Source organism: Sinocyclocheilus rhinocerous, unplaced genomic scaffold (assembly GCF_001515625.1).
Source record: "Sinocyclocheilus rhinocerous isolate Xijiao unplaced genomic scaffold, SAMN03320098_v1.1 scaffold886, whole genome shotgun sequence".
In the NCBI taxonomy this organism is placed as follows: Eukaryota; Metazoa; Chordata; class Actinopteri; order Cypriniformes; family Cyprinidae; genus Sinocyclocheilus; species Sinocyclocheilus rhinocerous.
In genome coordinates, this window is record NW_015631204.1 from 708,265 (window position 1) to 736,253 (window position 27,989).

Below are 27,989 nucleotides of genomic sequence, written 5' to 3' on the forward strand. Positions count from 1 at the left end.
CCGTTACCTCCTCTAGAAAACACCTGCACCATTGATTTGATTTGGCTATTGCAGTGTGTGTGAGATTACAAATCAAAATCAAGGTATAGGGTTGAAATTCATACCCTGCTGTTTAAAAGTTTAAGGTGGGTAAGATTTTTTAATGTGTTCATCAATGCTGCATTTGCAAAAGTAAAGTTACCAGCATTTACATAAATAGTACATAAAAGTCAGATAAAATGTCCTGAAACTCGATCACGTATTGTTTAAGTGGATAGTAGGCCTACATCAAACTGTAAATTCAATGAGAATATGAAAGCAGTATTGCAAAACATTGTTTGAAGTCAGTTTATAGATAGATAGATAGATAGATAGAAATCCATTTTGAAATATCACTACTTAGGGAATGAGAAAATCACATCTTTATTCACATTTATTATATTTATTCACACCTTACAGAGTTAAAATTGACTTATTCATAATTTTGCTTCACTTGCCATTAAAAAGTAGTGTTCTTTCTTTAAACTTTTATTGTTTATTAGTATAGAGCCAATTAATCTTTACTATAAAAATACTTTTAAAACACACAATTTTATTACTCCTACAGTTTAAAAACAGTACAAAAGTCATGCTTCTCACAAACGGTGCTCATTAGGCCCCAAAGAGGGTCATATATCATCGAACAGGTCGTCCGGATCAAGGTTCGCCGCAGCGCTTGCTGGTTTGGGTTTGACGTTTGACGTTTTGCTCGTCTCGGCTTTGGCCTCTTCGGTCGGCTTCTCTCTAAAATTACAAAGTGAAGGAACAACCGTCAGCAGAAGGTAAAGGTTAAATACATAGCAGGAGCTAGTATAAGTCATGACACTGGAGCAAAGTCTGACTGCTGCCTGATTACAGTGACCCAGTCAAACCCCATCCCACCACAGGCTCCTTAAAACGGGGTCAAGACTAAACGCTGCACAGCTCACCCTGCTTCTGTCAAAAAAAGCTCCTTTATAATCAGGCACATGCCATGTGTTTTCAGCATCACATAAAAGGTCACTTTCAAGGTGAATCTGACACTGATGTACATCTTGCTGGAAATATGTGACATAAATGCCCTGAAGTCAGAACTACAGTAAGTTAGGCTGATAATATGAAGACAAAATTACTTTGGTTACTACATTGTGACAAAGTTAGCATGTCAGAAATGCTTCCTCAGCATTAAAACAAGAAAAGAAAGGTTAAACTGCAGTAATTCCCACAGGATCGTGTCTATAAGGGCTATACGGAGAGCTTTTCAAAGCGCTAGAAGAAATCAGGTCACGGGGAAAATAAATGAGATTTATGGTCCTGTAAGCCTGTTAATTTCAGGATGTGCCGGGGATCATGTAGCCTTTTAAGCAAAGCTTGTCCGGTGGAGTACCAGAAAACACATGCACAACACGGCTGGAATTAAACACACACATTAGAGAAAGTTAGTTGAATTATATAACATCTAATTAAACGGACTAGATGAATGTAAACTTCAAAATAAAGGTTCTTTAAGCAAATAACCATATTTTGATGTAAGTGGTTCTTGAACTCAATGACTCTCTGGTGATCTTTTTCACAGTACAGGTTTGTCAGATCAATACTGTACAATCTGTAAAACATTCAGAAAGAACCAACAAGGTCAGTTTTAGAGGAAAGACTTGAATTGGTTTGTGGTGATAAATGATTTCATGTAGAAACAGCTCACACGGAAAAGTTTGACTAATGCAGGTCTGGATGGCGACTGGCATCTGAACTGAGAGCATCACACCCAAAATCCAACACCTTTATATATATATATATATATATATATATGGACCCTGGACCACAAAACCAGTCATAAGTGTCAATTTTTTTAAAATTGAGATTTATACATCATCTGAAAGCTGAATAAATAAGCTTTCAATTAATGTATGTTTTTTTTATTGTTAGAATAGGACAATATTTGGCCGAGATACAACAATTTGAAATCTAGAATCTGAGGGTGCAAAAAAAATCTAAATATTGAGAAAATCACCTTTAAAGTTGTCCAAATGAAGTTCTTAGCAATGCATATTACTAATCAAAAATTAATTTTTGATATATTTACGATAGGAAATTTAGAAAATATTTTCATGGAACATGATCTTTACTTAATATCCTAAGGATTTTTGGCATAAAAGAAAAATCAACAATTTTGACCCATACCATGTTTTATTGGCTATTGCAACAAATATAACCATGCTACTTCGATTTATACATCATCTGAAAGCTGAATAAATAAGCTTTCAATTAATGTATGTTTTTTTTATTGTTAGAATAGGACAATATTTGGCCGAGATACAACAATTTGAAATCTAGAATCTGAGGGTGCAAAAAAAATCTAAATATTGAGAAAATCGCCTTTAAAGTCGTCCAAATGAAGTCCTTAGCAATGCATACTACTAATTAAAAATCGAAATTTACGAAATATCTTCATGGTACATGATCTTTACTTAATATCCTAGTGGTTTTTGGCATAAAAGAAATATCGATAATTTTGACCCATACAATGTATTTTTGGCTATTGCTACAAATATACCCATGATACTTATGACTGGTTTTGTGGTCCACACACACACACACACACACATACACACATACATACACACATACATATATATAAAGGTGTTGGATTTTGGGCATTTTGGGATATATATATACCACAATTTCTAGCATCTCTAAAGTGGTCTGGAGATTAAAGTGTAAATATATTGTGATCCTGAAAAAATATAATAATATGAAAATAAATTATCAATAAAAATAACAACTAATTTCATTAAATAAAATATATTAAATACATAAAAATGATCTATCTATCTATCTATCTATCTATAAAAATAAAAAATAAATAAAAATATGATTAATTTTATGTAATAAATATCTTCAACTAAATCCATTTATTAGCATAATCATCCGTGTCAATCATCAAGGCTGGTTGATGTTAGAGTTTTGTTCATTTTGTTTGTGTGAATGACTAAGAAATCATCCCGAGTTAGCTAGTTAAAGGAATAGTTCACCCCAAAATGAACATTTGTTAAAAATGTACTCACCCTCAGGCTGTACAAGATGAGTAGCCTCCAGTAAAAAAGTCCACGCCCTGTTGTCCTCTCACATCAAAACATATTCGTTTAGAACTGTTTTCAATGTTGATTGATTTGTGCATATTTCTCTCCTGATTCAGACGAGATAACTATTTCATTGGAGGAGGCAATATTATGAGTAGAAGACTCATATTTTATGTTTTGAAGTTAAAAACATTGTAAAGATGGATTTGTTTCTTACAAATGTGTTTCTTCACAAGACGTTAATTGCTTGACTGGAGTTGTGTCCCTTTAGATTGTGAGGTAAAACTCAAGCCGGACATTTCTTTAGGAGACCCACGAAGCAAACACACATACTGAGGTCTGGATTAATGCAGTGTAACTAGCCTGATTGTTGTCTGTTGTCGTGCTCTGCCAGATCCATCTCTAGGCAGGTGCTGGGAGACTGTAGAACTGAACAGTTTCAGCCAGGGGCCAAATGAATCCACGTCTTTCTTTCTCTCGCTCTCTCTCCCTTCCTTCATCTCTCTCTTTCGGTCTTTCTTCTTCTTCTTTTAAAAAAAGAACTATTTAACTTCTGATGCATCTCTGAATCCTCTAATAAGAGTTTCGACTTCCTTCTACTTGACCTGGAAGGAGACACTTTACAGTCAATTTACTTTGCAGTCTCAGTGATTTACAAATCTCTTTTTTTTTGTTTATTTGTCTGCGCAATCTATAAACACAACAATCTAACTTTCTCAGAAATGACTTTTCACATCATCACAAAACCTTCTCGCTTTCCAAGCCCTCCCTTCCATCATCTGCCTCTGTGCTCCAATCAATTTACAACAGATGAAACCAAGTCCCGCCCCACATAGACTTACATAAAATGCATAGCAAATTTTCACATTCATCTATATAAAAAAAAAAACGAACCAAAGACGTGATTACACTCCCCTGATCCGAACATGTGTCGAGAGAGTTGAGGACGTGCACCACAAGCGGTCCTGTAGCTGAATAAACAAATGATGTCTGCTGGGTGATTCTTTTCAGCCTTTAGAGGAGAAATGCTTTTAAAAATGGGCTTTATTAGAGCAGATGTCATGGCACAGAGTCTCACCATCTGTAGAGAGCAGTGATTGTGAGATTTGTTTGTGAGAAAAGGCGGGGGGGAAACGGTGGCACTGATTCTTGTCTTTATCCAATGACTGTACTTTGCCTGCTGGGAAGCTGCTACTGGCAAATTTCTCGATATCCATACATGGCCTTTAAACAGATAATAAAAGCCCATTTGCTTTTTGATTACTCTAGAGATGTTGGCAGAGCGATAGAGACATTGGCATGGAAGGTGTTAGAGGTCTGAACAATGACTGTTTTCATAATGTTCACTCATTAGTGAACTTACTTTGATATTTACTTGAAGTTTGGGGTCTGTAAGATTTATTTTTGTTAAAGAAATTAGTACTTTTATTCAGTAAGGATGCATTACATTGCTCAAAAGTGACAGTAAAGACAATTATAATGTTACAAATCTATTTCAAATAAATGCTGGTCTTTTCAACTTTCTATTCAGTAAAAAAAATACTGAAAAATCACTGTTTCCATAAAAATATGAAGCATGACACTGAAGACTGGAGTAATGATGCTGAAAATTCAGATTTGCATCACAGAAATAAATTACATTTTAAAATATATTGAAATAGAAAACAGTTACTTTGAATTGTCAAATAGTTCACAGTATTACTGATTTTATTGTGTTAGAATTAATGTAAACCTGTATGAAAGTAGACAGTCAAGCTCCAAAAAGGGGAAAAAGCACCATAAAAATAATTTGTGTAGTCGCATAAAGTAATATTTTGTGTGGCAAGTTTTGTGAAGCAATGCAAAAATGTATTAAATTAAACAAAAAGTATTGCTTTTCATTTTCCATTTATTTATTTGCCATTTTTGGAGCTTGACAGTCTCATTCCCTATCCTTTTCATTTTTTGGAAACCAGCATTAAGATTTTTCAAAACATCTGCTTTTGCATGAAGAAAGAAAGTCATCAAGACAACGAGTACCGGATGACAGAATTTTGGGGTGAACTGTTCCTATAACTCCGTCTGCCACATAAAAGAAACTCATTCATGATACACCGCCACTAATTTGTGTCACGTTCCAGCTCTCTCTGAGGCACAAAATTATGCGTAATTAGCCGAGGCATTCAAAGCCATGCAGCTGTTAAAAACCTCATTCCAGGAACAGAATGAGAATCCTCCAGCTGGATTTCTCCACTCGTGAGATACGAAGTGGCTTATGTGATATTATTCTCTAAACAAGTTACAGCCAGATCTCTATGCCATGGCAGTCTATTAAAGTTTGGAAAGTCTTACTGCGGTGACAGACCCTGCAGAACGAGAGAAGAAGTCCAATGCAAACTCTCAGTCTCCCTCAACACCTGAACACACGCACAAACCATCTGGCGTAGAGGCACCATTCTGTCATAGACCACCGGGGCCTGCGAACGTCACCGCTTTGAGTGTCTGCTGATACGGGAAGCAGCCGCTGACACTGGGAGGCTAGAAACACTTTTAAACAGAATCAGTTTAAACATTTACTCTGCCTGCAGAGTCACACAAACACTCTTGTTTTTACCAAGTTTTAAAAGACCCTCATTAAACGTTAATCTCTGCATAGCCCAGCATAACGTCAATACAATATGAAGCCAAAGCGTCTGAAATGTCTGCCAACTTGAGAAACTTTCTTATAGAATATGTCTGCCAACCCAAAAAACACGGGCTCTGTTCCAAATGCTAGTGAGCTGCCTTTCTACCTACTGTCTACTTTGGCAGCTGCCTTCTAAGGCAACATCCCAACAGAGCTGATTTGAAAGGTGTAACGAGTCTGTTAATCGATCAATCGAGTCACACATACCGCACTCCTCATGTAAAGCGTGTAAGACATTCATCTAGTGCTTGTAGTTGATCACAGTAGTCTAGACATTGGCATGTTGTTAAGCTAACAACTCAGTACTCAAATAAACGCAAATCCATAACATACACAAACATTGGGCGAAATTATTTCGTGTTTCATCAGCTATTTATTTTATCAATATTTTACAGTAAGATATCAAATTATATTGATACATATTTATCACTGTTTGAATATATTTTCATAAAATTCAGCTATATAAAAGTGATGCAGGAAACATTTTCTGATCAGTTAAACTGCATGACTTTTCCATGATTTTCACAATCATTTTTAGCAAAAGAAATACTCATCATAAGGCTTGTTGACTATAGAAATACTACAGAAATTTCAATGATCTTTAAGATTTTATTAATGTGACTTTACCAGGACTGGGAAAAAAAATACAAAAAACAAAATAAATAAAAATAAATTAATTGATAGACAGACAAAAGATAAACAGAATGATAGATAGAATGACAGAACGATAGACTGAATGACAGAGATAGATAGATAGATAGATAGATAGATAGATAGATAGACAGACAGACAGACAGACAGACAGATAGACAGATAGATAGATAGATAGACAGACAGACAGACAGACAGACAGACAGATAGACAGATAGATAGATAGATAGATAGATAGATAGATAGACAGATAGACGGATAGACGGATAGGCGGATGGACGGATGGACAGATAGATAGACAGAGAGACAGACAGAGAGAACTGTGGGAAACCCTGAAAGAATCACCTAGGAATAATAACTTAAAAATAATAACTAACGCCAAATAATCTCCAAAACAGTGTGACTATTTTAAGATAAACGCAACAGGTTTTCTCAGGATCGGTGTCCCTCAGGTGCCATCAAGTCTGAAGAAGTTGCTCAACGCAAATCTAAACCATTCATGGGATTTTTATTGTACAATTACAGAGGCAACTGAGGTACTGGCAAAGGAGGAGATGAAATTACACACATTCTCCTATTAATAAGTAAAAATGAGCTGGAGAGAGAAGCACCCAGGGGGGCCTCCTCTGGAAAAATACAAGGTGCTGGCAAACGACCAATGGTTTCCGTACAACGGAAGAGGGTTCTGGGAAAGCCGCTTCTGTCTGCTTGACTGGCTGCAGGCGCGGAGAGAAAGCAGCATCCAAGGTTGCATAAAATGGACACCAGAGAATAAGACAACTGGAATAATCACTGACATTTTTATGGCTGCAGTCGCAGGGGTTTATGGGTATCATATGCAACATTACATAACAGGCCTCCAGGAGTTTGAGTTTGTTACGAACCGATCGACCGCAATAAAACGTGTAATTAGATGGATGGAGGATGTGTGTAAGGATGTGAGAGATGATACCTGGATCTCTGTCGCTGGTCCAGCGCTGCTCGTTTGGTTTGAGTCTCCAGCTGTTGGAGATGTCGATGGCGGCGTTTTCGACAGGGCGCCACATCTGGGATGTCATTTAAGCTGTCGTCCATCGGGTTGCTTTCTGGCATCTCTGTTAGACAAAACATGGAAAAGTTCAAGTTCATCCAATGTTCATATTTGCAAAGAAAATGTACTTAACATTTAGTCAGTATTTCATTATGCCATATTCATGAATTTTACTTAATTTTTAATCAGAAATGGTATAATTCATTGTAAATGTAAATATTTTTAATGAATTTAGCAGAACATGTAATAAAATATATAATTATAATCTATAAACATAATATTTTAACATTATAATGTGCAGAAATAATGTGCATCAAACAGACCAAACATTAAACAAATTAACTTTTTTTGGAAATAATTTAATTTACATAATCTCAGGCAGATCCATCCTGAACATAACAAATATTAATATATTTCATTATCAATAATATTACATAATAATATGTATTATTATTTTTATTTCATACACGTATTTAAATAACAACAACAACAACAATTATTTAAATACATACTTTCTATATTTCTATTCTCCTTGTTAGTGCATTGTTATTATCTTAATTTTATTAACAGCATGTGCATTAAAAACTTTGACAAAAAAAACAACAATAATCATTATCTAAATTATTCTTCCAATAATTTAGATGAGATTAACGCATTTAATTTAAGCAGAAACATTCAGCCAACCTGATCAGTTATTGAGCTACATAGCCATCTGTTGCCAATTTCATGATTTCAGTCAAGATGAGTTATTATCTGTGAATGTTATTATTTGTGATTGTTTGCATATATAATGGCTCTGAACAGGATTAATGGAGGTTCTCACAGCCAGCGTTCAGGCAGCTGGCCAAGATATGACTCCGCTAACACAATCAACATCACAAACACATTAAAAGTATGTTGAGCATCAACATTAAATGATGTACATGCAGTGGGACTGCAATAAAGCCCAGCAGGAGCACATCTGTCTCATGTGATATGTCATTGTAGCACAGTGGGAGACTGTTCAAGAATCCAGTAGTACTTGTCCTTTAAAGTACTATTGCATTGCCAGACACATTTCCGTGATTGTTTCTGGCAGTTGTTTACAGTTTAATTTACACAGGACAGATATAGCTATGAAACTGGGTGGGTTTGACTCACGTTAGTTGATGCAGCAAACATCCTAACCACATTAAAGACTCTTTCAATTATCCTTCATGTACTGCACCCTCATGGTAAACTTTATAGTTAAGATTAAAAAGACTAAAGCTACAACTCATACTCTTTAAACACAAAAACATAACCATGCACACACTCTGAAACATAAACCACTGAATCACGCTTTAAGGAAGGAAAGAAAAGGACAATGAGGAACTATGCCAAAGTGACACACACCTAGCAACCATACATTACAATTCATACATTTACAGGGTCACACGGCCGTGGAAGGGGGTTTCTTATAGTGCTTTTCACTTTTACTCCACAGGGTTTACACAAGGGGAAAAACAGAGAAATTGAGCAACCCGCAGACTAAATCATGTGTGACTCCACCTCATTTCCCTTTTTGGGCCTCAAAACTCTGACTCAACAGCCTGACGGAGCCCCCAAATACGGCCTTAGAGTAGCCCGATGTCGAAATCGACCAAAAGCAGACGGTGTTGCCAAGGAACAACTCGTCTAGGAGATGACGTCATTAACAATGACGGACGACGCTGGGAAAATCTGAGGGAATGAACTACCTGTAGGCCGTCTCAGTTCTGGCTCAAAGGTTTAATATGCTGGACGACACAGCGGTTCTCAGCAGGGAAAAAGACATTAGCGTGGTCATGCTTTGGACAAGAGAGCAAATACCTACAGTGATGTCAGCGCTCTCATTGACGCAATGCAATTACAAGTCTTCACTGTTCTGTGCAGTTTATTTGTGGTCTAATGGTAGAAATACTGCAATATAAGTAATGTTATGTAATGCAGCATAGCTATTTTAAAAAACAGTTAATTAACCATGCAGCAATACCTATTATGGATAATCCAGTGAATTAGATACTTTACAAATGAAAAATAAATCATCTGATGGATGCAAACCAGAATCGGAAAAGTCTCAAATTTAAGATGAAGGGGCAAAAAATGCCCCTAAATAAATGCAAGTATCTGCTTAAACTTAAGTATCTGACATAAAGGACAACACAGATATTAAATGAGGTAAAAACTGCCCCTACAAAGCTAAAAAATGCCCCTTGTGCAAATATTGCCCCTTAATAGAAAACGTAATTCCTGATGCTCATGCAAACCGAAGATAAGGTCATTTATAAATGAATAAAACTGATAACAGCTGCTTCACATTGTATAACACAAGATAAACACAAAAGACTTTCAATATTATACGAACAACATCATAAAACCCAATATACAAATCGTAAATGGTTAAATATTTGATACACACAACTCTAAAAGTTGGATTCCACATTAATGCACCAATCAGAGATGTAGACCTAGTGAATTATTCCATGTTTCTTTGTCGATTTCTATAATTGCATGGTACATCCTGTCATTCTGTCTGGCCCTACATCAAGATCTTGAGCTTTCATGCGCTTGCCAGGGTCACTGTAGATCAAATCAGCATCGTGCTGCTTTCAGGGAAGAAATTCCACTAAATTCGCAACACATTGCTAAGCTATATTAAAATATGAGTTTCGTTTGATGTTCTAGGCACAAATTCAGTTGTGGGCTCATCAAGTTTGACTTCAAACTTTGTAAATATGTAACTATGCCCAATGAGCACAATATTACAGAGCCTTGAGAACAAATCAACTCCGAATATACAGCGAGCTGAAGAATGAGAATTTCCACAAATCCACACAAACTAAATCACAGACTTTGTTAAAAGTAGGCTGAGAAAGTTTCAGCAGTAATTTGCATAAAAAAAAAAAGTTTGAGGTACTTGCATCTGAAATTGTGGCTCTCTGGAAACTTTAAAGGAGTAGGAGAAAAATGGCAACCTGAAAAAGACAACCTTAACTACAGTATATGCTTTATTTTATATTTTTTTTAGCAGAGGCATTGGAAAAAAAAGTTTGGAATACAGGTTTGGAAGGACATAATAACAGAATTTAAATTTTAAGTTAGAAGAATAACCTTGTGTAGGAGGCTGTCTGGGTTCAGTCTCCTGTTCATCTTCTGTACTGCCTCCATAATCACTCTCTCCAGGACTCTTACCTGCCGCAGTCTCCATCGCCTTGTGCTCTTCACTGTCTGCCCTTTTCCTTTCAAGAGAATACAGTAGGTACATCAAGGCATATAAGAAAACATATTGCAGACTCATTTCTAGAAATGACTGATTCACGTTCTAAACAAAAGTAAGAGAATGCACAAACATTTGAAAGTTTCTCTTTCATTCAAAAACTGTTTTCCTTCCTTTCATCCTCAGGGTTTTTTTTTTTTTGAACTACCATTCAAATGTTTTGGGTCAGTTAAGATTTTATTTTTATTTTTTTTAAATCAGTATTTTTATTTCACCATTATGCATTAAATTGTTTGAAAGTGACAGTAAAGACATTTAGAATGTTACAGAAGATCCATTTCAAATAGATGCTGTTCTTTTTAACTTCATTCGTCAAAAAATCCTGGGGAAAAATATGTATTGCATTCTCTACAAAAATATTAAGCAGCACAACTGTTTTCAACATTGCTAATAACAAATGTTTCTTGAGCAGCAAATCAGCACATTAGAATGATTTCTGAAGGATCACGCGACACTGAAGACTGGAGTAATGATGCTGAAAATTCAGCTTTGCATCACAGCAATAAATTACATTTGAACATATATTCAAAAAGAAAACAGTTATTTTGAATTGTAATAATATTTCACAAAATAAATGTTTTTAATGTATTTTTGATCAAATAAATGCTGCCTTGGTGAGCAGAAGAGACTTTTTTCAAAAACATTACAATATGTTACAAATCATCAACTTTTAAATAATAATGTACATATAGATACACAGATATATTTGTTGGACTGTTTGAAATCAATCATTATTTTTGCAACTCATTCGGGTGTCATAAGTGGCACAGACATAAGACTCCTTTAAGTGTGTTAATCAAGGGCACTGAACTTTCTTGGGTTCGCATCTAAACGTTTTAAGTTAAGTTTTCCATCATGCCACAGTTGTCCACTAGAACAGAGCTTGTTGCTGTCGTTTTAAGTTTTGTTTTCCCACAAAAAAAGAAGTGTAGACAGGAAAATGTGCTCAACACAAAACTAGAAGTGCTAATCATGAACGTAACATCATCAGGGGATTACCTAACAGGAGACGGGAAATGTTGAACTGAAAAATGCTTACGATCATGTGAGGATGTATCATGATGCAATGCCGCACACATCTTTACCTCTTTTCAATAGATTCCTCCAGCTCTTTGACTCTTTTCTGCAGGGCTCTGAGTTTGGCTTTCTTCCCATTTAGGACCAGCACAAATCGGCTGTACAGGTCTCTCTCCAACGTCTCCTTCCCCTGGACGTACCTCTCCATCCTGTGGAGAGGGTGAAGACCAATGAGACCCACCCAAACACTCATGCGGCCCACTCTCCCTGGACATCCGATCGGGTTGACAAGAGTGGAAATGTTTAGTTATGAGAGTGTTTGTGGTTTTATAAGTGGATAAACACTCAATTACTTAACATGGAAAACCTTAAGAGCGTATTGAACCGTGCACCTGTGGTAGTTGTTTGCGAAATACACACACACAAGCTAATAAAGAGCCGTCAGTGTTGAGTAGCATTACAAATTCCCCATAATTCTGGTTTTGGAAGATGTTAGAAAGTGTGGCGGCACAGTCTGGCTGATGATGTCACTGCTGCGGTTTCTCACAAAGGAAAGATTGAAGCACAAGAAAAGAAAGTAAAGAGGAGCTTCTTGTCAAGTTGGCTGGGATTCCCTTGTCACTTTCCTCCTGAATGCGTCATGTGCTCTAAATCAGCCATATACACAGCAAAAAATACTGAAGTGCGTATGCATATCTACAGTTCCCCCTTGAGTATCACAGCAAACACAAACTAAAAACATCTTGTGTATCTGGAGTTCCTTAGTAACCGTTAAAAAAAAGCAGCCAAGACGCTCTTTCATTCTGAATCATGGGAGATGATAAGGAGGGGAGAGGGTAATCCAAGAGGAAGTTGTAATCATGAACAGGTGAAAGGCTTGCGTAATCACGCTATTTTGTTTGAAATCAGTTTTGGCATTACACAAAAAACCTTGTGAACATTCCCAGGAACAAAGAAACAAATCAAAAGCATATTCCCCACATTTGTAGACTTATTTTTCATGTTGTAGTTCACTTCTAAGCATTTTCAAACATCAAAAATATCATAATTTAGTTTTAAATATAATATATATATTTATATAAATATATATATAAAACTAACGTTTATATGGTGTATAACTAATGATTATATGGATATGGTGTAATGTACTGGTCTGGAGCTGTATCACATCACTCCACCACTGAGATCCAGACATTCTCACTATTTTTGACCAAATAATTTCCATTTCTTTTCCATTAAAAAATTCTGTCAATCTTTACTGAACAAAAATATTTAAATTTGTTTAGATTTAGAGGAATTTGGTAACGAATCATTCAGACTGATGTGTGAAACTGTTTGACTGATTCATTGAAAATACTCAACAGAACAAATTTAATCAGACCTAATATCAAGCCAAAGGAATATTTTAGGACAAATCAAAACTGAAATGTCAATGACTTTACCAGGATAGCAGTGGTGGAAAGAATATAAATATATATATAAAACTAACGTTTATATGGTGTATAACTAACGATTATATGGATATGGTGTAATGTACTGGTCTGGAGCTGTATCACATCACTCCACCACTGAGATCCAGACATTCTCACTATTTTTGACCAAATAATTTCCATTTCTTTTCCATTAAAAAATTCTGTCAATCTTTACTGAACAAAAATATTTAAATTTGTTTAGATTTAGAGGAATTTGGTAACGAATCATTCAGACTGATGTGTGAAACTGTTTGACTGATTCATTGAAAATACTCAACAGAACAAATTTAATCAGACCTAATATCAAGCCAAAGGAATATTTTAGGACAAATCAAAACTGAAATGTCAATGACTTTACCAGGATAGCAGTGGTGGAAAGAGTACTGAAAATATATACTCAAGTAAAAGTACCATTACCTTCCAAAAAATGTAGTGTGAGTAGAGTAAAAGTACTTGTCCAGAAAACTACTTGAGTAATAAAGAAATAAGTATAATGAATGATTTTTTTTTCAGTATTAAGGATTTTAATTTTACATTTAATTTGAAAGCACACAGCAGTTTTGAATTTTACATTTAAGGGATGACTTTGAGTAATGTAATGTTTTCAGAACAAAAAGTCTTTGAGTAATGCTAACCACTAAGCTTAACTTGGTCATAAATCATAAAGCGCTATTCTAAAAAAACCCATTAGAGGTTCCTGAGGGGACCCGTGTTGAATTAGCCTTCCAGGTTAGCTTACAAATTGATGTCTTTAGTGAACAGCTCTGTTCTGCAAATTATTTTATTTATTCCAAACATCCATTTTTACAGTTCTGTGGGAGTTGGGCAGTATTGATCTGGTGTGGACCTACTCTTTAGTGATGTGTTCCTGTTCTCTTCTCAGCTTCTGGTTCTCCTCAAGCAGGTGCTGGTTTTTGGCCTGTAGACGTGCGCTCTGCTCCAGGCCATGACTAATGAGCTCCCTTATGACTTCAGTGGGCTCAGGCACCGCCTGCAGATCCACCACGCCGAGCCTGAACTGACAAATAAAGAGAGAACAAGATTAATAATAGAAGACCTCGTGCAACCTGGCACCTGGAGGAGACACCTGCCCATCAGCTATTAGCATTAGCATCCTGGCTGGAGACACAAGGGAGATTGGCTAAGAATGAACTTCGCCTACAGACGGTGAGATTTATTTGTTGGTTTCTGAGTTTATGGTTGTGGAGCAGGGATGTGGTGTAATGTACTGGAGTTGGATCACATCACTCCACCACTGAGATCCAGACGTTCTCACTATTTTTGACCAAATAATTTCCATTACTTTTCCATCAAAAAATTCTGTCAATCTTTACCGACCAAAAATATTTAAATTTGTTTAGATTTAGAGGAATTTGGTAACGAATCATTCAGACTGATGTGTGAAACTGTTTGACTGATTCATTGAAAATACTCAACAGAACAAATTTAATCAGACCTAATATCAAGCCAAAGAAATATTTTAGGACAAATCAAAACTGAAATGTCAATGACTTTACCAGGATAGCAGTGGTGGAAAGAGTACTGAAAATATATACTCAAGTAAAAGTACCATTACCTTCCAAAAAATGTAGTGTGAGTAGAGTAAAAGTACTTGTCCAAAAAACTACTTGAGTAAGAGTAAAAGAGTAGCCTATTTAAAAGTACTAAAATATTGAGTATGAGTATTGAGTAGTGAGTACTGAGCTGTGGATTCTACCCCCTCATAATAAACGCTGTACACCGCAATTTATAGATTTTAAAAACGTTGTACATTCTGTAATTCACATTATAGTGTTTGTCATAAAGAATGAAGAATATCTTTCATCCAGCAGTTTTAATTTTGACTGCCAACTCTTTAAAATACATCAAAACAGCACGGAAACAGTATTCAGTTGAAGAAAAGATGAAAGTTATTCTCAGTACAATCATCCCCATTTAAATCATAAAGTTTGAAAAAATAGATTTAAAATCATGTGTAAGGCCACTGAGACAGCATATGCTGTTGTTGCACATAAAATATTAAATGTTTAGAACAGTGCAAATACAAACACCATTAGAAACACATAGTTCAGCATCACACACCATGATATGGGTTAAATAAAACTTTTCTCTCCAAAAAGGTGCCAGTTTTAGCGTTTTGCAATAAAAAAATAAAAATAACTAAACTTGATAATTTATGTTACAATTTTAACATAAATGCACATTGTTCTAAAAGGATGGCAAATTCATGCCATACCTTTCACGTGTTTGTTTGTGATAATATGCCAAAATAATTACTATTATTTAATAGTATTTATTTGATAATTACTATTATTTAATAATTAATTAATTTTCTGTAATTTATAACAAAAATACGTATACATTTAAATTAACATATTGTAAAAATAACATATTATATACATATAAATTATATAAATACATTATTTTATATATATAAATTATAATTATAAATTCATTAATTCTATTTAATTATATAAGTATATATAATTATATTAAATACATGAATTAATAAGTAAATAATAAAAATATAAAAAAATTAATAATACATAAAAAAAATAATGAAATGAATAAAATAAAAAAATTATAAAACAAATGAATAAAATAAATGAATAAAAATGATATTTAAAAAATATAAAAATAGATAAATAAATAATTATATATATACATTATGAAATATTATAAATACAGATCTATAATAAGCCTAATTTACATAGACTGGATACACATTTGCAGCACAAAAAGCACAGTGCTAATCCAGCACAGACAGAACCTGGTTAAAGTAAAACGAGGGAAGTTCATGAATACAATGCTTTTTTTATCTGCAAAAAAACTGAAAAAATGTTTAGTGAATTCACACCTCAGGGTTTCACTGCCCAAATCTGTCTAGCACCTGGACAAACACACCAACATTTAGCCTGGACTCTTGTACTGATAAGACAAGCCAACCGCTGTGATGGGAGCCAGCGGGCGACAGCGAATCTCATGAATTAATAAGTAAATAATAAAAATATAAATAAATTAATAATACATAAAAAAAATAATGAAATGAATAAAATAAAAAAATTATAAAACAAATGAATAAAATAAATGAATAAAAATGATATTTAAAAAATATAAAAATAGATAAATAAATAATTATATATATACATTATGAAATATTATAAATACAGATCTATAATAAGCCTAATTTACATAGACTGGATACACATTTGCAGCACAAAAAGCACAGTGCTAATCCAGCACAGACAGAACCTGGTTAAAGTAAAACAAACGAAGTTCATGAATACAATGCTTTTTTTATCTGCAAAAAAACTGAAAAAATGTTTAGTGAATTCACACCTCAGGGTTTCACTGCCCAAATCTGTCTAGCACCTGGACAAACACACCAACATTTAGCCTCGTCTTATAAGTGAGTGGCAATTTATCAAATGTGGCACTCGCGGGAGTTAACACTGTATGCAATACCCGCAACCTCACACCAGATTTCAGGCCGTGTAGATAGGCAAGCATATATACAAATCATTTAGTAAGCAGAAATCCAAAATTTACCAGCAGCCATGATAAACAGTTGGCGGTTCAAGTTTTCTATGCACAATTTGATTTGACGAAAGTCGCGAGACCTATTACTCTCTATCCAATCACGTTGATGGATAAAAATAAAATTAAAATAAGCATGTAACGACCACAAACGAAGGAAAATAGCGGAGTAAAAGTACCGATACATCACTTAAAATGTACTCAAGTAAAAGTAAAAATACACAATTTTTAAACTACTCAAAAAAGTACAATTACTGATAAAAAACTACTTAATTACTGTAACGTAAGTATTTGTAATTCGTTACTTCACACCCCTGCAGTTAATTTATATCTAGACAGTGATTGGACAGAAAGATATTTAAAAAATATAAAAATAGATAAATAAATAATTATATATATACATTATGAAATATTATAAATACAGATCTATAATAAGCCTAATTTACATAGACTGGATACACATTTGCAGCACAAAAAGCACAGTGCTAATCCAGCACAGACAGAACCTGGTTAAAGTAAAACGAGGGAAGTTCATGAATACAATGCTTTTTTTATCTGCAAAAAAACTGAAAAAATGTTTAGTGAATTCACACCTCAGGGTTTCACTGCCCAAATCTGTCTAGCACCTGGACAAACACACCAACATTTAGCCTGGACTCTTGTACTGATAAGACAAGCCAACCGCTGTGATGGGAGCCAGCGGGCGACAGCGAATCTCTGATCCTCAAATAGATGAACTCTGACAGGACACACAAGGGACTGTGTAGTGTGTGCCAGTCTGTGAATGATAAGAACGACTGCACTGAAGAGCACTGAAGATAACAGAACACAATGAAGTTCGTGCCGTCAACCTACCGAGTCTTCTTGACGGCTGTAAGCAAAAGACAGTGAGTGGGAACAAGAAAGCGAATCCTTATGACTTTGTTGTGAACGACTCTGGTAATGTATGTAGTAATATAGCACTAAAAGAGAAGTTTAGCATGCTCTTTAGGGAACGGAGATGAAGCTGTCAAGCTCAAAAAAGGGGGCTAAAAAGGAAGCATAAAACTATTGTAAAAGTAGTCCATTCCATCTGCGCACTATTTTCCAAGTCTCCTGAATTCAAACAAATGCTGTGTGAAGAACAGACTAAAAATTACACTTCTATTGTTATTTCCTAACATTCGCTTATGTTGTAGCAACAACTCTCGTTTAATGTTTTGGTTAGTTTTATACTTAAAGCTACCAATACTGCTTTAAGTCTTTTAGAATACAACATAGAAGTAGTTCAAATGAATAGTATGGTGTTTTGAATCATTGAATCATGCAAATAAATCATTCAGTCATTGAAAAGAATCAACTCAACAAACAAATTCACTCAGAAATCAGACCTGATTTCAATCCCAAGAAACATTTTAGAACCGATAAAACAGACATTTACATGGTATATGTATATATAAAAATTGGGAATAATAAAAAACTGTAAAAGAGAAATAATCAAAAAAACAAATTATAAAAATGACTAATATCATATTGCTTCACACTACAGCAAATAAATTGTGACCCTGGACCACAAAACCAGTCTTAAGTCGCTGGGATATATTTTTAGCAACAGCCAAAAAAACATTGTATGGGTCAAAATTATCGATTTTTCTTTTATGCCAAAAATCGTTAGGATATTAAGTAAAGATCATGTTCCATGAAGATATTTTGCAAATTTCCTACCGTAAATATATCAAAACTTCATTAGTAATATGCATTGCTAAGGACTTCATTTGGACAGCTTTAAAGGTGATTTTCTCAATCTTTAGATTTTTTTGCACCCTCAGATTCCATATTTTCAAATAGTTGTATCTCGGCCAAATACTGTCCTATCCTAACAAACCATACATCAATGGAAAGCTTATTTATTCAACTTTCAGATGGTGTATAAATCTCAATTTCGAAAAATTGACCCTTATGACTGGTTTTGTGGTCCAGGGTCACAATTATCCAAAGTACTTCTTTTTTTGGAGCTTGCCAGCTGCATCTTCTTTCTGTGTTCCACAGAGGAAATTCAAATGGATTTGGAAAAGAGATCGATGAAGTGAATAAAGGATGACTGATTTTTAATTTTGGTCCATATCATACCTCTTCAGTTTTTCATTCCACACAGAACGAAAGAGCCAGCTCTGATGCAACTGTCACATTTACAAATCCTTAACCAGAGATTCAACATAGAACCTTTTCCAGCCAGAATGTGACGTACCATCGAGCAACACTCACACCGAGTCCTTTACATGATGAGCTCAGAACTTCCATGTCTCAGAATGCTTATTTAGACAGGTCTGTGTAGTGAACCTGGACGCAGCCCATTCATCCCACAGTGGGAAGCCAAATTGAGGAGACAGACACAGGTTGAATTGCTATTAAAACTCTTATGACGAAGACCAGTGTCTTTATGCTTAAAAAAACAAACAGTTGTTCATGAGTCACACAAAATCATCATTTGAACTTGTCTAACTCAATGATACATGAGAAGGCAAGCCAAACATTAGAGCTGAAGTCAAGAGAGATACTTTTTGAGGGCCTAAATACAATCACATCTTCAAATAAAGATATTTTGATATATATTACTGATTATTAAAAGATTTTTTTAAAGCATTTTTCCATTTCTTCAAAAGAAGCTTATTTACTTAAGCCTTAAAGGTTCATCCAAGTTCACCCAAAACTGAAAATTTGCTTAACATTTACTCACCTCAAGCCACCCAATGTGTAGATGAGTTTGTTTCTTCATCAGAACAGATTTGGAGAAATTTAGCATTACATCACTTGCTCACCAATGGATGCTCTGTAGTGAATGGGGGCCGTCAGAACAGCTGATAAAAACATCACAATAATCCACACTACTCTAGTCGCTCAATTAAGGTCAGTGCAGATTTCTCTCCTGATTCAGACAAGACAAATTTTTCACTAGAAAAAGTAACATTATGGATAGAAGACTTGTATTTTAGCTGGAAGAAACGGTTTGATGTTAAATACATCTTAACAATGGATTTGATTGGTGTGAATTGCTTGTGGATTATTGTGATGTTTTTATCAGCTGTTTGGACTCTCATTCTGACGGCACCCATTCACAAAAGAGGATACATTGGTGATGTAATGCTGAATTTCTCCAAATCTATTCTAATGAAGACACAAACGCATCTCCGTCTTGGATGGCCTGAGGATGAGTTCAGCAAAAGACCCATGCAAAAGTAAATTATGACAGTTTTTGAAACATTGACTAGTAGACTTTGGGGGAGAAAAGGCTAAAAAAAAGAAGAGGCAAAGCAGAACACAGCCTCTTTAAATGTGGAATACTGATGGATTTGATGACGGACGTGAGGTAAACACACCAAACACAACCATAATCCAGCGGAGTTAAGGAAACAAAACGTTCCCCCAAAAGAGTGACTAAGAATGACCTCTCGACAGAGCCAGCATTGTTTCTGTACATGGCTGGCTGGTCTGGAAAGTATTAGACAGTTTCATCTCTGCAATCAGTCAAGTGGCCGGCAGAACCCAGAGCAGATGCCATCATATCCCAGCGAGGACGCTGGGAACCGATCTCCGTTTGTCCCTGTGGGAACGGTCGTTTTCTAGGTGCCACAAACGCACTAAACCACACACAGAGCGCCGGACCTCCCAAAGTTTCCTAGGACTTCTTCAGTGTCTGACCACATAAAAGTCACGTGACTATGAAAACGTGCATCACAGCTAAACTACTATTATGAACAAAAACAGCTTTGCAAAATCAGAAAAAAAAAACTGAAAGAGATTTCTGAAAGACATATAGCAGGAAATTTCATATTGCATATCTATTTAATGCACAATAGCATTATATATATATTAATATATCAATATTATACACAAACGTAATTTAATATTTTATGGAATAATTGTGTTTTCTATCTTTTGCAAATGTAATTTTATATATAGGTTAGAGTGGGGGAAAACGCCCCCTACTGTTTTTCCCAAAATAACCACAAGATAAAGTCATTATATACATTTTTATTGTAACTATGGACTATGTTGACGAGAGTGATGTAGAAGTTTTCACCATGAAGCTTATTGGTGATGTACCGGAGAGAAAACGGATTTCACAGTAAATGATCTCATTTTCAGCAGTAAGAAAAAAAGTGTTTTAAAGCTCGTTGTTTTGTAGAACATCACAGTTATATATGATATGAGAACAGTAGGGCCTGTAGATAGGGAGTACGTGTTATTTGTTAAAAATATAATTATATTTTCAGAATGGCATAATTGTTTTTTCAAGCATAGTCTGTGGGGTAAAACGCCCCCAGTGGGCAATGAGCAATTACTGTAGTTATTCTGTTCTGAATATCAAATCCTTTGTTTTTCCATCAAATATATTCTAACCAGTTGAATAAAAATATTTGGATTTTACATATAAATATTACCTCAAGTTAGCATCAGGTAGCTACTTAGCTAGCCAGTTAGCATCAGCTAACAAAATGTTTCAAATAGGCTATAATTCTGTAATTCATAATTATTGATTATATTATTTTTAATTTTAAGCAAAAACTGTCTGTACTCTGATTTTGCTATAAATGTTTACAGCAAATTGCTTTGTCAGACTGGGGGGCATTTTACAACGCCCCCTTGGTACAAATAAAATTTTTGTTAAAAATCTAATAACATGAAAACTCTGGACATTTTTCATACATTGTTTATAATTTATGTCATTGTCACTAAAACCATGATAACTTTTTAAAACACACAGTCCTTAAGGGGGCCGTTTTCCCCCACTCTACACTATATATATATATATATAGGTAAAAGTAAATTTTTACATTTATACACATAGCTAACTTACAAAACAATCAAACATAACATGTATACACTAACAATATTTCTAAGTCTCAACAGTGTCACTCTGAAGAGAACGGTTAACTTGATGACGGCTCAGTTTAAACACATCCACATGTGTTGGATAGGAGTTTGTGTAGCCCAGCTCTGGGATGCAGAGCATCAGTGTCAAGCTAGTTTACAGCTGTGATCTTCCACGCGCTGCCAGGAACGCTTCCACATGTGCCACAAAAAGACTTGTTTCAGCGCCAACACATGAGAAGTGCTCAACAATTAACAGCAAAAGGAACAAGAGAAAGAAAAGCAGGTTTTTTTTCCACAAGATTCCCCTGAACGTGGGTCTGATAGTAATTACAGCATTTACAAATACATGGGGGCATTGAGACCCAAACCATGGCAAATTTTAAATCCCTCATGTTTGCTGTTTGTTGGATTATTTGAGTAAACCGGATCATATCATTTTGGATTTGGCACTTGCGTCTGCATGAGAAACCATGAGAAACTACAAAAATCAAATACTTGGAGGTACAGATGGTAAGCATTTAAGTGCGGGCTGTTTAATTTAAACCAATCAGATCCTTATTTCCTTACCAACCTCACCTCATGCCACCTCCGTGTGCCCTATCACGGCACAACGTGAGCTACAGGACCAACAACGTTAGGAAAATGTGGTCCTGGCAGTGGGCATGGGAACTAATGTCCTTTCATCTAAGCACCTGAATCACTGCACATCTGTTTTTCACCAAAAAAGGCAATCACTTTCTTCAACACTAATAAACAGAATATCTTTATATATTATAAATATCAGCACACAAATACATTACACAGGCTAAATATATTACTATAATATATTACTAGTTATATAGCTATAATGTATATAACTATATGCATATAATAAATGATATAACTATGTATATTTATGTATAGCCTGTTTTTATACATATTTAATAGAAAAATGCAATGTTTAGTAAAATTCTTTAACACTAATAAACATTTAAAAAAAATAAATATAGCTAAATATATGACATATTAGTAATTATATCACCATAGTATTAATTAATATTATTTAGTTTGCATTCATTTTTATATTTTTAAATCAATGTTTATTTTATATATATATATATAAATATAGACAATATGTGAATTGTTAGTTGTATGAGTATATAATATAAATAATATATTAAACATAAAATTTATCACACAATATAACATAATATAATGAACTTATGATCATGACCACAACAAACCGAACCATTTTTGCAGCTTTTTTTTATATAAATAGTCTGAGCGTAGCGTTGCATTATGATTGTTAAAGTCAATATATTATAACTGAACTATTTAAAACGAGTAACAGAAATCCTACTTTTCATGACTTGACCTTTTTATGACTCAGTATTGGCATTTACCTATAGTGTTTCTACAAAATTACTAATGAAATTTGTAATATCCTTTTGAGATTGCAGGAATACCACTGTGTCATCACATGCAACCTCAGCTGTTCAAGAAAATGCATGTTTGTACTTTGACATTGACGGCCCACCTGTAAGCAACATGAGTGAGGAGTAATACATGCTTTAGGAAACAGAAGTCAGGGTGTCCCTAAGTATTTAGAGGGATATTGTAATGAAAGTGCCGTCTTCAAACGCTTGTGCCAGAGCTGTCCTGGCAGGCCAAACACCTGCTTTCCCAAACCTCAACCTGACCATTTGCGCATGAGTCTTTAAGGGTCTTCTGTCAGCTGTTGCATGCACTGAAGAACGCAGCAGCTGTGTCTTACCAGCCCCACTGGAAGCTCGAAGAAAACCACAAACAAATAACAGTCTGTCATTACTTAGAAAGTAACTTCCCTTCAGGAGCTATAGCTTCTAAAATGTAGAAAATAACCACAATCACAAACCTCTCCTTATCTAGCTAGCTGCACAATTTGAGGAACGATTCATGTCTAACGTACGTAAAGAGGTTTAAAGGAATAGTTCACCTGAAATGTACTCATCCTCAGGCAATCCAAGATGAGTTTGTTTCTTCATTGAAACAGATTTGGAGAAATTTAGCAGTACATCACTTGCTCACCAATGGATCCGCTGCAGTGAATGGGTGCCGTCAGAATGAGAGTCCAAACAGCTGATAAAAACATCACAATAATCCACACGACTCCAGTCCATTAATTAACTACTTGTGAAGCAAAAAGCTGTGTGTTTGTATGAAACAAATCCATCACTAAGGCATTTTAAATTAAATCAACGCTTCTGGCTAAAATACGAGTCCTCTATCGATAATATTGGTTTCTCCAGCGTAAAGGTCTAAATCAGAAGCTAAATATGTACAGATCAAGCACCGTTTACAAGCAAAAACAGTCCAAAACAGTTCTAAACAAATATGTGGGTGGATTTTGATGTGAGAGGACAACAGGAGATGGACTTTTTTTTCCACTGGAGAAAGCATTATTATGGATTATAGACTGGTATTTTGAAAAAAGGTTTAAAGTTTAAAACACCTTAATGATCAGTTTTTTCTTACAAACATGTAGCTTTTCATTTCACAAGACATTAATTGATGGACTGGAGTGGTGTGGATTACTTGTGGATTACTGTGATGTTTTTATCAGCTGTTTGGACTTTCATTCTGACGGCACCCATTCACTGCAGAGGATCTAATGGTGAGCAAGTGGTGTAATGCTCAATTTCTCTAAATCTGTTCTGATAAAGAAACAAAACTCATCTACATCTTGGGTGGCCGGAGGGTGAGTACATTTTCAGCCAATTAAAATTTTTAGGTGAACTATTCCTATAATAATTCGCATTAGGGGCTTATTCGCTTTAGAAAGTATGACTAAAAATAGAATTTGGTTAATGACTTTTTAAAAAGTCATTGTAGGTCTTATGTAATATTGAACAGAATACTCATGTCTCAGCAGTCCATTAATTACCTCATATATTTACTAAATCCTAGCACAGGCACAATAACACTTACATAAGAGCACTGGTCCAGATTTTGAAGCATATAGAGTATGGAGCCAAGGAAGTAAGTGGAGAAACGTCAAATGTCCAAAACAGCTTTACACAAGAGCATAAATGGATAAACTACAGCGTGGGAAATCAGACATGTCTGTGGGAAGCTACAGGAGCCCAAAACACAGTCAAAAGTCAAGAACAGGACAATTGGAGTCTGAAAAAAAAAAAAAGCTTTCTGTAAGCGTAGAAGTCATAACGGTAGTTCAATGCACTTAAACCCAGAATACACTACCGTCCAAAAGTTTGGGGTCTGTAAGATTTTATTAATGTTTTTGAAAGAAGTCTCTTCTGCTCACCAATGTCAGCTGTTGCATGCACTGAAGAACGCAGCAGCTGTGTCTTACCAGCCCCACTGGAAGCTCGAAGAAAACCACAAACAAATAACAGTCTGTCATTACTTAGAAAGTAACTTCCCTTCAGGAGCTATAGCTTCTAAAATGTAGAAAATAACCACAATCACAAACCTCTCCTTATCTAGCTAGCTGCACAATTTGAGGAACGATTCATGTCTAACGTACGTAAAGAGGTTTAAAGGAATAGTTCACCTGAAATGTACTCATCCTCAGGCAATCCAAGATGAGTTTGTTTCTTCAGTGAAACAGATTTGGAGAAATTTAGCAGTACATCACTTGCTCACCAATGGATCCGCTGCAGTGAATGGGTGCCGTCAGAATGAGAGTCCAAACAGCTGATAAAAACATCACAATAATCCACACGACTCCAGTCCATTAATTAACTACTTGTGAAGCAAAAAGCTGTGTGTTTGTATGAAACAAATCCATCACTAAGGCATTTTAAATTAAATCAACGCTTCTGGCTAAAATACGAGTCCTCTATCGATAATATTGGTTTCTCCAGCGTAAAGGTCTAAATCAGAAGCTAAATATGTACAGATCAAGCACCGTTTACAAGCAAAAACAGTCCAAAACAGTTCTAAACAAATATGTGGGTGGATTTTGATGTGAGAGGACAACAGGAGATGGACTTTTTTTTCCACTGGAGAAAGCATTATTATGGATTATAGACTGGTATTTTGAAAAAAGGTTTAAAGTTTAAAACACCTTAATGATCAGTTTTTTCTTACAAACATGTAGCTTTTCATTTCACAAGACATTAATTGATGGACTGGAGTGGTGTGGATTACTTGTGGATTACTGTGATGTTTTTATCAGCTGTTTGGACTTTCATTCTGACGGCACCCATTCACTGCAGAGGATCTAATGGTGAGCAAGTGGTGTAATGCTCAATTTCTCTAAATCTGTTCTGATAAAGAAACAAAACTCATCTACATCTTGGGTGGCCGGAGGGTGAGTACATTTTCAGCCAATTAAAATTTTTAGGTGAACTATTCCTATAATAATTCGCATTAGGGGCTTATTCGCTTTAGAAAGTATGACTAAAAATAGAATTTGGTTAATGACTTTTTAAAAAGTCATTGTAGGTCTTATGTAATATTGAACAGAATACTCATGTCTCAGCAGTCCATTAATTACCTCATATATTTACTAAATCCTAGCACAGGCACAATAACACTTACATAAGAGCACTGGTCCAGATTTTGAAGCATATAGAGTATGGAGCCAAGGAAGTAAGTGGAGAAACGTCAAATGTCCAAAACAGCTTTACACAAGAGCATAAATGGATAAACTACAGCGTGGGAAATCAGACATGTCTGTGGGAAGCTACAGGAGCCCAAAACACAGTCAAAAGTCAAGAACAGGACAATTGGAGTCTGAAAAAAAAAAAAAGCTTTCTGTAAGCGTAGAAGTCATAACGGTAGTTCAATGCACTTAAACCCAGAATACACTACCGTCCAAAAGTTTGGGGTCTGTAAGATTTTATTAATGTTTTTGAAAGAAGTCTCTTCTGCTCACCAAGGCTGCTGTGCTTGATCAAAAACACAGAAAAACAGCAATATTGTGAAATATTATCAGATTTCCAAATAACTGCTTTTTATTTTAATTATGTTTTAAAATATATTTACTCACGCGATGCAAATTTCTAGCATCATTTCTCCAGTGTTCAGTGGCACATGATGCTTCAGAAATCATTCAAATATGCTGATCTGCTGCTCAAGAAAGATTTCTTTTATTATCATCAGTAAACTATACATTATACTTTTTTGAGTTTCTTGTAACCATAATAACATCATCATAATTGCAGGTTATATTGTGCAATATTCATTCCCTTTTACACTCAAGACCAATGTTACAGTAGGCCACAAAATGTCAGCAAGCAACCTAATAAACATTATGAAGAATCTTTTATGCAAAATTATGCATTTGGACGAACTTTCCTCCCCTACCAAGGGCCAGTTTCCCTTTTTCCAATCCACAATATTACCGTTTTTACCCGTCCATCCATCACATCAGAGAAAAATAATCTAGGATAAACTTTTGATGTGAACTTTCAACTTTAAACTAAGTTGTTCAGTCAAGTCACTTACATCATCACGGTCAGATAATCATTCTTACAATTTGACTTAAACAACGTAACGCTATAGTTTCTCAAAACTCCATTTTAACTTTAGCATCTGGCACCTGGTGAGTGTTAATTTTGTACCCTGACTGCATACTATGTGAGAGCGTGTGTCAATCAGCGAGACTATTACATCACGCAGTGCTGTGTAGCGGTCTCAGGCGTGCCACTCACTGAGATGTCGTTCTGCACCTTCTCATAAGACAGCTGCAGCAGGGGGCGGCCGGGTCTCTCAGGTGTCAGGTGGAAGCTGTATTCCCCCTCTGCTGCCGGTCCCTCTCCGGTCAGAGCCAGGTGCAGGTCACCAACATACCTCTCCAGCTCCATCTCGATCTCCTGGGCTTCACGGGACACATCCTCCTCTGAAACTAACAAACGAAACTGTGGTTTGAAACGTGGCAGTTCTGAAGGCTCTTCATGTCATTTAAATGGAATCATTTGATGTCCTAGTACCTTCACCACTCCACGCAGACACGCCATCGGACAGAAGTATAACAAAACCAGATCCAAGATCCTTAGCCCACTCTAGCTTAAGAAAAAACGTGCGATGAGGCTCAGAGGCAATGGAGATCTGACGTACGCTAGTGCTGCGACACCTGCAGAAAAATGATCATAATAACATCACACACAGCTAAAACACAAAGAAAATGACCACACAACATGCTGCATTCTGTTAAATCTGTAAGAATTAACTAACATAATTCAACAACTTCAAAAGTATTTGCACTAATAATTATAAATATACATTGTGAAAAACAGATGGTTAATTTCAACCATTTGCCGCATATATATAATATTCATTAAAATACAAAAAAATTAATAGAATGAAAATAACTAGAATATATACTATTATAATTAGATATTAAAAATATATACTTAATTTTATTTTGATATATATATATATATATAATTTTAATAAACTAATTATTATTATATATTTTAAT

General features: G+C 35.2%; 1 protein-coding gene across 3 annotated transcripts in view; it reads right to left on the reverse strand.

Annotated features, from left to right (window-relative positions):
* Positions 1 to 411: 411 nt before the first annotated feature.
* Positions 412 to 27,989, reverse strand: part of LOC107741671 (DNA repair protein XRCC4) — a 31,961-nt gene continuing 4,383 nt past the window's right edge. Inside the window, exons 2-8 of one of the 3 annotated variants that reach the window (XM_016554441.1) lie at positions 27,499 to 27,641; positions 27,220 to 27,413; positions 14,041 to 14,207; positions 11,786 to 11,926; positions 10,535 to 10,662; positions 7,346 to 7,487; positions 412 to 762 (exon numbers count right to left, since the gene is read on the reverse strand). In XM_016554441.1, the coding sequence (XP_016409927.1) occupies positions 648 to 762; positions 7,346 to 7,487; positions 10,535 to 10,662; positions 11,786 to 11,926; positions 14,041 to 14,207; positions 27,220 to 27,413; positions 27,499 to 27,641 (1,030 nt within the window). In that variant the 3' untranslated portion in view covers positions 412 to 647. Of the gene's footprint in view, positions 763 to 6,939; positions 7,110 to 7,345; positions 7,488 to 10,344; positions 10,399 to 10,534; positions 10,663 to 11,785; positions 11,927 to 14,040; positions 14,208 to 27,219; positions 27,414 to 27,498; positions 27,642 to 27,989 lie in introns of those variants that run through there. The other 2 variants (XM_016554440.1, XM_016554442.1) reach the window with 2 other exon arrangements.